This window comes from Panicum hallii, chromosome 2 (assembly GCF_002211085.1).
Source record: "Panicum hallii strain FIL2 chromosome 2, PHallii_v3.1, whole genome shotgun sequence".
In the NCBI taxonomy this organism is placed as follows: Eukaryota; Viridiplantae; Streptophyta; class Magnoliopsida; order Poales; family Poaceae; genus Panicum; species Panicum hallii.
In genome coordinates, this window is record NC_038043.1 from 4973596 (window position 1) to 4985824 (window position 12229).

The 12229-nt window shown below is 42.5% G+C and overlaps 2 protein-coding genes across 2 annotated transcripts; one reads left to right on the forward strand and one right to left on the reverse strand.

Annotated features, from left to right (window-relative positions):
- Nucleotides 1-3997: 3997 nt before the first annotated feature.
- On the forward strand, nucleotides 3998-9644 carry LOC112879379. The gene is made up of 8 exons (XM_025943618.1): nucleotides 3998-4459; nucleotides 5083-5246; nucleotides 6345-6550; nucleotides 7488-7742; nucleotides 7854-7940; nucleotides 8501-8673; nucleotides 8831-8940; nucleotides 9248-9644. Exons 1-7 carry the CDS (start codon nucleotides 4047-4049, stop codon nucleotides 8937-8939), a joined length of 1407 nt encoding a protein of 468 aa, XP_025799403.1. The 5' UTR covers nucleotides 3998-4046; the 3' UTR covers nucleotide 8940; nucleotides 9248-9644.
- A 1013-nt stretch (nucleotides 9645-10657) lies between these two features.
- LOC112883067 lies at nucleotides 10658-11754 on the reverse strand. Its single transcript, XM_025948286.1, has one exon. The coding sequence runs from the start codon at nucleotides 11656-11658 to the stop codon at nucleotides 10846-10848; it is 813 nt and encodes a 270-aa protein (XP_025804071.1). The 5' UTR covers nucleotides 11659-11754; the 3' UTR covers nucleotides 10658-10845.
- Between the last annotated feature and the right edge of the window lie 475 nt (nucleotides 11755-12229).

A 12229-nucleotide genomic window follows, 5' to 3' on the forward strand; every position in this document is an offset into this window, starting at 1 on the left:
CAAGGCTGCCCTGAATGCATCCTTCTCTGCATAATGCATAGTGATGTGCATTTGCTCGCAAGGGCCTACTTCCTCCTATCACAAATATAAACCTATAGATTTGTTCTAAGTCAAATTTTCTTACCTTGAACAAGTAATATTTACAAAAATATACTATCTTAAATGGAATGAGTTATACAGTAAAAAAAATATTTTCATAATGGATCCAGAACAGTCACTAGGAGATATCTTTGTAAAAAGAAGATTTCAAAAATTCAGTGAGAAATTTGCACATGCGGTACAATATTAAGGTTCAGGGTTCACTCAACTGTCAAGCCAACCATAGAGTGGATGCAAGGGTTGGGGTCGGGCGGTTGGCCCGATCAGTTTAATTGGCATAGTAGTCCTAGCGCAAATGTGACAAATCTATGAGCAGCGCAGCAACGATGTGTGGTGTCAAGTGCTGAGCAGCTGAAAGAGTCTCTGGTGGTGATGAGATCAGTCCCGGCGTCTTCACGGTACCATGTGCTGTCCAGAATCAGCCCTCACATTCCAACAACGTCTCTAGGAGACATCCAACTCACAATCTCTTTTGGTCACTCTGAAGACTTCAGCATCTACTGCAAACAACCCCGGTCAACAGCCGTGCAACAACAACAAGGCAGAAGTGAAGCTCTGCACGAGCCTAGGGAAGACGGCGCTACCTGCAGTACGTTCCCCTGCAACTACGGCCATGACCTGCCCAAGATCAGACTGACCACGGATAAACCGCTCTATGCCTAGCTAGTTGGCTACCACCAAGTGTTTGCTATGATTTCTTTCAGTCATTTCCGTGGTCAAAATAGAAAGGACAACAGGTGTCCACAGCCACGCCAAAGTTACAATTCAACATGTTTCAAAGACACCAGTTAAGGGGCACCGCATCATCATGCCCATTAAACAACATGGTCACACAGATACCAACATGAGAATTTAAGTCCAAATTCAATCTAACACAGAAGTAACATAACAGGCAGACTCTAGTACAACGATAACAAGGCAACATGTACCTCCGGGTCCAACATCAAGGCATGCAATTTTGCCAACCAAGCAGCAGGCAAACAATGTTTATGTCATGCAGCCCACCGAAAATTAAAAGACTGAATACCAACCAGCAGTAGACAAAAGAACATGTTTGGGTTGCAGCAGTGTGACATTGGAATCACCAGCAGCATTATGAGCACCTTCATCTCATCAGAATTACCGGAATCTTTGCTCTTCTATAACATTTGCAGCAATTCCTAAGAATCTAAACAGAAGTATAAATATGTTATATGCTAAATAACTATTGCATAAGCTGACAAGCAGCATATCAAGAAGGAATAATTAAGCTAATATGGTGCAGCTCCATACCATTTATGTCCTTTGGACACGTCCAGTCATGGAGACAGATCAGCATCTCAAGTAAATATAGACTGACCGCACTCCTCTTACGATTCAAATTCCCCCCCCCCCCATGGTAAATGCAGATTTAGAAGCAACAGTGGAGACAGGAATGGCAAGGATATCACGAGCCAAGTTTGCAAGGTCAGGGTAGCACTTAGACATGCCACTCCAAAACTCCAAGATATCCAAATCAGTGTTTAGGTCCATTGCGGGCGATCCCAAATACCAATCTAACTCTGATATTTGTTCTTGTGGAGCATGTGTAACAATATAATTGGCAGCTGGACATGGACTAAAAGACTGCTTATATTCCGCCAACAATCTGTGCAGCAACGCAACAACTCCATTGATATGTTGGGTAGCATCAACGCCGTAGATCTTCCGAAAGCAATAGCTTATTAAGTTGAGCTTGTAACGAGGATCAAGAATAGCTGCACAAGCCAAAACTGGGCTATACTTTGACCAATACTGATCAAACTTTGCTACATTATCTTTCACCACAGCAGACATGAAGTTATCATGCTCTTTTGTCACATCTAGCAATCGATAAAATTTATATACTCCAAGGAAGTACAAATTGGCAGTTTTGCACTTTGCTTTCAAGAAAGTGCAAATTATATCATAAAGTGGCTTTAGAAACTTTTGCATCACTACTACCTTATTTCACTCTTCATCACCAAGATGAAAATCTGACAAGAAAATATTTCATAAGTTGATGCAAAATTGATTCAAAACCTCATTGTAATACAAGGCACCCCCAAGCATTCTGTAAGTTGTGTCCCAATAAACAGCCAAGTCAGCAGACAACTTTCTTGCAACATTCAAATGGCAAACATACTTAGCATATTGATAAAAAGCACGCTCACTGACATCATTATCCGTGATACGATAGATTCCCTGACGAATCTTTTCAGTAACATTTGCAATCAGCTCTATACCAGCTTGCACAACCAAAATCAAGATATCTGTGCAACAATGTACTTAGGATATTTCACCATCGCACAATAATTTGCTTACAACATGCACAAGACTCTTAAATGGATCGGGATCATGTAGAATATTATCCAGGGTTACGCAAATGACCTTCTTATCAAACCCCAATTGACTTAAACACAATTTTACACTATGTTCGAGTAATTGATCTATTATGCACCAACTAACCACTCAAAAGCCTCGAGAAAGATGGACAATTCAAAGCATTCCCTGTGTGGAAAGCTTCCTCAGACCTCAAACATGAAATGTATGATTGGCCACTATTTTATTTTATTTAAATTCTGTTTGCCACTACTCCAACTAGGCTTTTATTACTAATACCATATTGAGCTACCATGTGCTGGCAAGCTTACCTGAAAAATCTATATTTACTGCAATTGTTCTTCCATTTTTTATTTATGTCCGCGCTAGATGATCCCTAACTATGCGCATAATATCTATATTGTTTAACACATCATCTGTTCTAAATTGTAGATCGTTTTGGCTTTTTCTAGATAGATATGGTTTTTGTTATGTATCTAAACATAATGTATGTTTTGTTTAGGTGTATAGAAAATATAAGGGATTTAGAGTTTAACAAGCATGTGAGCAATTTTCCATAGAAAACTATGTATTTAGAAAAACCAAAATGATCCATAATTTGGAAATAGAGAGAGTATCTTCTATTTGGTCGGCAGGACATTCAACAAGAGGAGCTTTACAAAGACGAGATTAGAATTGTTTGTATCTTGTCCATTCTTTATGTTTTGTTCATACTTCCTTGCTTCCTTGTGTCCTGTGTGCAGTTTTTTTTTGAGAGGGCATAGCTCTTTATTCAGCAACAAAATTATAAGAGTTACAAACGCCTTGAGGCGGACTTAACAACCAAACTAGCCTCACCAGCGCAGACGCTCACAGAAAATTACCTGCAGCGTCCGTAGCAATGGCAGCTGCCACTGCCTTGCTTGAATTCTTCGAAATGGCTGCGTCGACATTGATTTTAACAAGTCTCGGTGGTGGGGGGATCCACCGGGGTGGGATACCTTGGGTACCTCTCACCGGCGACGTCCGCGCCGTCTTGATCATCTCCAGGTTGGCTATAAAATTATTCACAAAGCATTGAGTAGATAGAGGACTCTGAAAAGAAAAGCTCTCGTGGATCGCCTTCCTACGAGCATACCAGATGGCCCAAAGAGTGACCACCAACCTCGTCAGTTCCTCATGCTTTAGCAAGCTGAAACCTGAAAATAGCCGCTAACCAACCCCTAGGTTCAGTCTCCTGAACATCACTCATCAGCTTTTTTTTTTTAGGAAATATCGCTCATCAGCTGTGTAATTTCCTCGCGTTCCAGAGGCCCTGTGTGCAGTTACTTCGCCGACTCTTGGAGACTTTGAGCAGGCCCCGTATTCCATCTCAGAATCGGCCCATCGATTCGGGAAATTCGTACGTAGAGCCCAGACTATCCATTGGTTTCTATATGGGCCAAACTGCCTTCGGCATATCTAGCCCATTAGGCCATTAATAACCGAAAGAGATGCTCAAAAGAAAAAAACGAAAGCCCATTAGTGACCCCCACAACCACAAGACGACCCAGGAAGAGTCCAATCAAGCTCCGAAGTCCAAACCCTTCTCCGCTTCTCCGCCGTCCGGCCTAAACCCCGCCGCCGAAATGCTCCTCCGCCCCCTCCTCCGCCGCGCCGCCGCCGCGGCATCCTCCGGCGGCGCTCGCGCCACCGCGCTCCCCGACCCGCCCGCCGCGCTCGCCTCCCTCCTCCTCGCCTCCCGGTCCTACGCGAAGGCCAAGGGCGGGGCCAAGCCGGCGTCGTCCACGTCCAACCGCGGCAAGGTCCGCGCCAAGGACCCGCGGGGCGGGGCGTCGGCGGACGACGCTGATGGGGACGAGTTCGCCGCCGGGGGCGCGGGCGACGACCTCGACGCCGAGTTCGAGCTGCCCACAGACCCGCTGCCCCCGACCTATGACCCGGCGCTCGACGTCGGCCCAGGCGGCCGCCCGCTCTTCGCCTTCACCGACACGTTCGGGTCGTTCGCGCACCGCAACGCCAACGTCTATGTCGACTTCACGTAGGCACCCTCCTCCCTCTCAATTGGATCCAAATGCGCGTGGATTTTCTCTGTGTTGGTACCGCTAATGAGGTTTGGATCTTGCGGGCGATCTCTCTGGCCAAATTAATAATTTTCAGGTAGCGATCACTGTGGTATCCAAATTTGAAATGGTAGATTGTGTGGGATTTGGTCAGAAACCATTTTAATTAGGATTGATCCATTGTAGAGTTTTCTGTGCATTGCTTCATCTATGATCCAATGATGGAGTTTGGGGATTAATGCTAGTTAGATGCTACGTCGATTTGAGCAAGTTTTGTGATCTGTTTCATTTTCGCAAACTTTGAGTCCATTTGATGCTTTCCTCATCATTGACTAAATTGCGACCCCTTTCTGAATGCGTATGCCTAAATGATGAAATGTTACCTTGTTTCAACTTAGATAGTCGCAACATACTGTATCCTGTGGTATTTTCTAGTATCCTCTTTTGTCTGAAGTAAAAGAGTATTCATTTACTACTATAAGCTGCATCGCTGCAATCAGGAAACTAAATATAGCTCAGATTGATTTTTTTCGATGCTATTGGATATTGTTTTGGAACATTAATTTCTTTCATTTCTATGTCATGTGGGATTTCTTTTCAGTTTGGATGAATGGAATGCCATGTTACCAGAAGGGTTGCCAGCAGGGATGATGAAGGAGTTTCAGGAGACAAGACGGTGTGCTGTAATGGTGAGGAAGAGCTTCCTAGATCTCCGGGATAACTTCCGTAGGATTGTTGATCCGGCCGTTACAATCAATCTCAAAGGTGTGTAAAGTGTTGATACTTACGCATATTGGATTCTTGGATGCTGCTCCCTCTTATTAATGTGTTAGCTTCAGAAGAAACATGCTGTGCTTTCAATTTACATGTAGTATGTACATTGCCTGTATGCTTTGCACTGATTAAGCTTTTGTTAGCATGGATGATTTGGGTTCTTTCAGATTCTAGTGAACACAATTTTTGCAGATAGCATTGGCATCATGCTAATCTCTTGCGAAAAATATTAATAAGCAAATGCTGCTCCTGTTAACAATTAGCATGCATCAGACTTGTGGTTTCATTCAACCGATGTAATGGTATGGCAACTTTACTTTCTGTTTCTCAAAATTGACATTGGAAATGATGGTAACTATCCATTGATTCAGCCTAGTTCCTTTTTGACTCAGAGTGTATACTATCAGAAGGAAATAAAAGAAAGAGCCATTGAGGAACTAGGTTTATTAATTCTAGAATTGGTATGAGTTTTCACATAGCAAGATTAATAGCGAGAAAAAGGTCCAATTTCCTTACTTAACTGATGTAGTGGTATGACAACTTTCTTTTTTCTCAAAATTGGCATTGGAAATGAAGGTAATGTGTCCATGGGTTCGGCTTAGTTCCTTTTTGGCTCTTAAGGTATACCATCAGAGGAAAAGAAAAGTACGAGACATTGAGGAACTAGGTTTCTTAATTCTAGAAGTGGTATTATTTTCCACCTAGCCAGATTAATAGCAAAGAAATTGTTCAATTTCCTAGTCCATTGCTTAATCTTCTGGTATAAATTCTAAATTGATACTGTTGCTGCAGACATATTTTAGTTAGCGGCCCCCATGCATTTGAAAGTGCATAATATTTTTCATTATGTCCCCCATGCATTTGAAAGTGTATAATATTTTTCATTATATCCCATATGTTACTAAAGTTTTTTAGTTTGCATCATAATCATAATTAAGCTTTATTTATGAGAATCATGGTTTGAGTTTTTTTCCCTCTGAGCAAATTGCCATTGCTAAACAAATTCAGTACAATGCAATTGCGTATGTGTATGTATATTTGATGCAACATTGTATCCCATATTTCCAATTCCGGCTTGTCTGCTTTCAGATATCAAAAAACAAATAGTCTTGGATGGCCCACGGAGTTGTGGTAAAAGCATTGCACTTGCGATGCTTGTCCACTGGGCACGTACTGAAGGATGGCTGGTATTCTATGTTCCACAAGGCAAGGATTGGACTCATGGAGGATTCTTCTATAGAAACACATACAGTGATTTTTTTGATACACCAATACAAGCTGCCAAGATCTTGCAGGTGCTAAGCTCTGTGTGATTTGTATTTTCTGGTTACCTCAAATAGACTATCTTGCACGTTCCTCTTTTCTTTTTTCAGTTTCTATGGATGCAAATAGAATGCACTGTTATACGTTTTGCTGGTTTTACTGGTTTGTAATCTGCCTACGCACTCCTAATTTTGGTAGTTGTGTTATTCTTGATGTAGTATTAAGCATCAACTGTGACAACAGATCCAAGAATACAATGTGTTGAGCGGTGGTCATGCATAAATTAATTAACATCGAATCTAAGCTTGTATTATTAGAGCCTCTTTTGTTTACAAATTGTCACTGCGAAATATAATATGTGTTAAGGTTGCTGATTTGCTTAAAGATTTGATTTTCTTTTTTAAACATGTCTTACTCATGCTATTTTCTATCATCATTTCATACTTCCTACTGTATAGCAAACTGGGTTTCTCAAATTTCAGTTTATTGGTAATATGTTATTAGGACAAAACTTATGCGTTATCATTGCATATATTTCGTTTTTATCTTACTTGGCTCCATGGATTCTCTATTAAGCGTACACATTAATGCTAGAAAGCAGATGATCTGTGATGTTTTGAACATACTCAGCCTCAAAATACGAAGCTCACCCTCTCAAAAGAAACACGAAGTTCACCACTAATTTCTACCGTGGCATGTTTATAGATCCTATTGAAATCAATGCCATGAAAGTGCTTTTGATACATTTATGTACTTATCAATTATATATGTCCAATCTGAATATTTTGAAAGATAATTGATGCCAGCATATACGGCATATCTACAACATTATTTTTTTAATTAGAACGTGGTACATCTTAAGCCTCAGATGTATCATGCAAATAGGATGCATATCTAGGAATACCTTTCTACTAAAGCATGCTGGATAGGAAAAAAAATCCTCTAAATATGTTTCTATTGCTGCTTCAGGATTTCTTGAAGTACAACGAAACACGCTTACTACAATTACCATGTCAAATTTTCGAGCCTATCCCCCTGGGAGAAGGTGCTGGTGTTGGAAAGATGAAAGGGGCTGACACAGTGGAAATGCCTGAAGGGTCCACATTGTATGATCTCATTCAAACTGGGATAACCCACACGCATGCTTCTGTTGGTGTTGTAGTTCGCTTAAGGAAGGAACTATCCCTTGTTAAAGACGTGCCTGTATTGTTTGCAATTGATCAGGTATGTTCGAGTGTTGAGATCATAATTGAACTGGCTGCTGTGACGTCAATTACTGATGGTTATATGGATTAAACACCCCATTACATGGAACGTTTTCTTTGTCTTTTGCAGTACAATAGTTGGTTTACATTCAGTGACTTTCAGGAGCCCGTAACTGTTAGATCTTGTCGACCAATCCATGCGAAGGAGCTTACAATGGTTTGTTGCACTGAGCTGCTTACACAATGTTCAAGCATTACATTCCTTTATGCCCCTCAGCGTCCTCATTTGAAAGTAGAAAATAGTTGCATATCCTTTCTGCTTATTTTCATGTTTTTTTTTGTGGTTAGTAAAAATTGTTAAGGTTCTTACCCATTTCTGTGTATTCATTCTCTTATCTTCTGTAACCTCTCATGTGCTCTGTTATGTTGCCTAATACAGCAAGTATATGGTTTGGGAGTTTTTTTACCAGGTGTGTTCAATGTGTAGCATTGTAGCACTTCTTGAACTGTAGTACTTGATTCCCTGTGCATAGTTCATAGCTCATAATAGCAAGTTTTACTTAATATATCAGTTGCTTCACAGCTCATGATAGCAACTGTTTATGGTCTTGAAAAATTCATATATAAGATGAGGTTTTGTGTATGTCTTGTGACTACAATTTTGAGAATTGTACGATTAGCTTGGTCCAGTACCACAGTTGATGCTTTTACACTAATAAAGACAAAAGGTAATTAGGTACGCATTTAATGTTACACTTGTTTCTTAATTTTCAACAGGTCAATGCTTATAGGTCAATGTTGCACAATGATATGATGGTAGGAGCCTTTTCACACTCAACAGCTGTTGGCAAACTACGGCAGGATCTTCCAGATGTTCCTTCTGACGCTCGTTTGATGTTTCCACGTTACACCTTAGAAGAAGCTGAGACTGTGTGTCACTATTATATGAGGTAGTCCTTCTAGAAAATTGGCATTTTTTAAAAAAGAATCTGGTGATAGTGTTGGATTTTCTGTCTTGGCTGACTCTGGCATATGCTCGCACAAGTTTCCAAGTATATATATTACTTGTTAGTTCAATCAATGAGCATTGGAAATCTACTTGGCCAGGCAAAAGATCATTCGGCGTGAGAGTTTTTCAGAAGAGAAGTGGAAAAAGATCTATTATTTATCAAATGGAAACGGCTCAGAGATGAGATGGCTTGCTGCCTTTGTTTGAGGTAGTATACCGCACCTGAAGTTATGTGGTAGCTGTAGAATACTGTTAAGGCAAAAGTACATTGTTATCCACAAAAATTTATTCTTAATAAGGCAAAAGTAATCGCTTCTTAGATGACAATAATGATTTGTAATCAACTAGACATAATGCATGTATTTTTCTAAGCAATTTTTTCATCCCCTTGAAATCATTAGCTATTAATAAGTTTTTTTATCTTTTTTCTACTAGTATTTTTTATCTTTCTTCTTTCCATTGAAATAATTAGCTATTGGTAATTTTCTGATCTTTCCTGCACATTTATCATGCAGCTTCTCGTGCCCAGATTATGTTCAGTTTTGATGGCGGTCAAGAAAGATTGCCACTTCTATTTCAGCATGCCGTCGACAACACAGTTCTCCATTGTTGTATACTTGTAGTCTGTCTTATGAAATTCCTAGGAGCAAATTGCCTACAACATCCTTCAATTGTGCTGGCCTGCTGGATAGAATTTGAAGCCAAAACACAAGTTTGCGGCGGTCATTTATATGATTATATAACGAGGTCCCCTGTAGTCCTCAGTGATGCTAGATGCAAAATAATAACCAACTGATGTGTAACATTGTTCTTGGAGAAGTTTTCATATGTTCTGGCTCCCATATGTATTTTTCCTGCAGCTGCGACTGACGAGCTCACTATGCCAATGAATGTGATATGAGTTTATGTCAATCTATTCAACTATGGCAATATTGCCTAATTGAGTCACATTTAGAGGCTGTTTGGATGCCTGCCTAAGACGCCACGCCACGCTACACATTTCGTGCCGCAAGTGTGGCGGCCAAATCGGCCGCCGCACCTTAGGCGCGGTGTGGCGCCTAAGGCAGACATCCAAACAGCCCCTTAATGGTCTTTCGTTTTATCTTTTGTTGTATCATCATGCAACTATTTAACTTGGGAACAATCCTTTTCTTTCCATGATTTGAAAGGTTACATTACATGTAGGAGGCAGAGCCCCTATTACAACATTAGTTGAGGTTTCTTTGTTGTTTTTCGATTCTAGGTGATTCCACTTTTGTCTATGAATTTCGTTTACTTCTGGTTGCTCAGGGATTACTTCAGGCGTTGCGCTGTTGCTCCTGGCTTTCCATGTATCGCATGGTATTTATTTTTATTGATTGAGGGCGTTTGGTTCTTAAGTGCTGAACTTTAGCCTTGGCACGTCCAAGAAAATTTTGAAGTATTAAATAAAATTTAATTATAAAACTAATTGCAGAACTTCTGGGCTAATTCGTCTCACGAATCTAATGAATTATATTAATTCATGATTAGCATTGCAAATTATGGATTAATTAGGCTCATTAAATTTGTCTCGCGAATTAGCCCCACCTATGGAAAAAACTTTTTAGGCAAATTTTATTCATATATTTCTAAATAACAAGATTCCTTTTTATATGACGGGTCTCACTATACCTTATATAATGTTTTTTTCCAAATGGATTATACATGATACTTGAGGCTACTTAATGACCTAACACATGCCCAGAAAAGAGAACTGTATTAGAATATAAGGAGCAATTCATGATGTTTTCCTGATGCAATTCTGCAAGACAGCTATTTTTCGTTTACCCTTGATCTGTCGTTTATAACGGATTGTGGCACCTGAAGTTTGGCTGATACTGAATGCATTGGCAGAACAACGAAAACCCAAGAAAACAACTTTCAAAATTTGAATCATGCACAATACTGAATTTCTCCATTGATTAGCAAACTATGCTTTCAATGATCGCGAACTGATAGGTGAAAAAAAATCAGGAGTTGTGTGTGTGTCTGACGCTGAACCGTGATACAGAGTTACTCTGTTTTCAGATGATCAAAGAGCAGATTAATAATCAGGAGATGTCAGATATGTTAGTGTCTGAATCTGCAATCACTAGGCAGCTGCTGCTCGCATCGCGCCCTCTTCGATTTCTTCTTCAACGGAGCTCATCTCTTCGTCAGAGCTAGAAGACGAGCTGCTGCTATCCGCCTCGATCAGGGAAACCCCGCGCTGCAGCCACCCGCCGAAGCCGAACCCCAGCGCGGGTTCTTGCTTTACCGGTGCCGCCGCCGCCGCCGCCGCGCGAGCCCTGAACGCCGGGAGGTTCAGGATGTGCGGCAGCAGCAGCTCGAGCACCGCCTCCGCGTCCTGGTCGTCTTTCTCCATGCAGGCGCCTCCGACTCCGCTCTCGTCGTCGTCCTCCTCCATGGCGCTGGCGCTGGCACCGTCGCCGTCGCCATCCTCGCCACCGTCGTCCACGAAGCTTTCGTGGTCGTCGTCCACCGCGAGGCCGCCGTCATCGTAGGCACCGCCGCCGCCGTCACGCGCCTCTTGCCGCTCCGGTTCAACAGCAGCAGCAGCCGCGGCCCGCGACTCCTCGAGGAACCGCAGGAACTCGTCGCGAACCTCCCCCTCGAGCCAAGCCACCGGCACGCGCATCTGCGGCGGCGCGGCTTCCTCCGGGAAGCGCAGGTACTCGGCGAGAACGTCGCCCTGGAGCCACGCCACCGGGACGTGCGCCGGCGGTGGAGACGGCGCGGCTTCCTCCAGGAAGCGCAGGTACTCGGCGAGAGCGTCACCGTGGAGCCAAGCCACCGGCACGTGCGCCGGCGGTGGAGACGGCAGGAAGCGCAGGTACTCGGCGAGGACGTTGCCCTGGAGCCACGCCACCGGGAGCGGCGCGGCCGCGGAGCAGGACGGCTCCATATGTCCGCCGCTTGCAGATGGATCTGAGCGCTGAGCGGGTTACGCTAGGAGGGGAAGGATCGGAAGCTTTGGAGAAGAAGGGCGGTGACGGGAGAATGGCGCGTGCGCCGTGCGGCCGCGAGGTTCTGGACTTCTGGTTTTGTAGACCCGCGGGTGACCGGGCGAGTCGGATTCGAACTCGGCTCCGAGTCCGCGTCAAGGTCGGAATCCTATTCCGTGGGGCTCGCCGCTCACCCATTTGCCGTTGCAACCGCTGATTTTAGCTAGACAGATGCAAAATTTAATTGATTTTTGCAAATAGCACCTTTATTTTTAGACATTTCCTCCGTATAGACCATCTCGATGTTTCTAGCTTTCTATATAACGTTTAGAGAGTATAAGTTTTTTTTTGCACGGACCATAATGTGGGCATAAGTAAGATAAGTTTCATTTTTTTTTTGAAAATATGATGGGATTTGACTTTTCCCTACCCTACCAGCATGAAATGAAATGACAGATGGTGGAGCCACAGATTGGCCGATATCTTGAGCAGAAAAAAATGGTTTATTAGGCAGCAAGGGTCTTTCCTTTA

Excerpts from the sequence above, each read along its gene's own strand:
- LOC112883067 (XM_025948286.1), bottom strand. The coding sequence starts at position 11,658 with ATGGAGCCGTCCTGCTCCGCGGCCGCGCCGCTCCCGGTGGCGTGGCTC.
- LOC112879379 (XM_025943618.1), top strand. The coding sequence starts at position 4,047 with ATGCTCCTCCGCCCCCTCCTCCGCCGCGCCGCCGCCGCGGCATCCTCC. Across the intron at positions 4,460-5,082 it reads AACGTCTATGTCGACTTCAC|TTTGGATGAATGGAATGCCA; the intron begins GTAGGCACCCTC and ends ATTTCTTTTCAG. Across the intron at positions 5,247-6,344 it reads CGTTACAATCAATCTCAAAG|ATATCAAAAAACAAATAGTC; the intron begins GTGTGTAAAGTG and ends GTCTGCTTTCAG.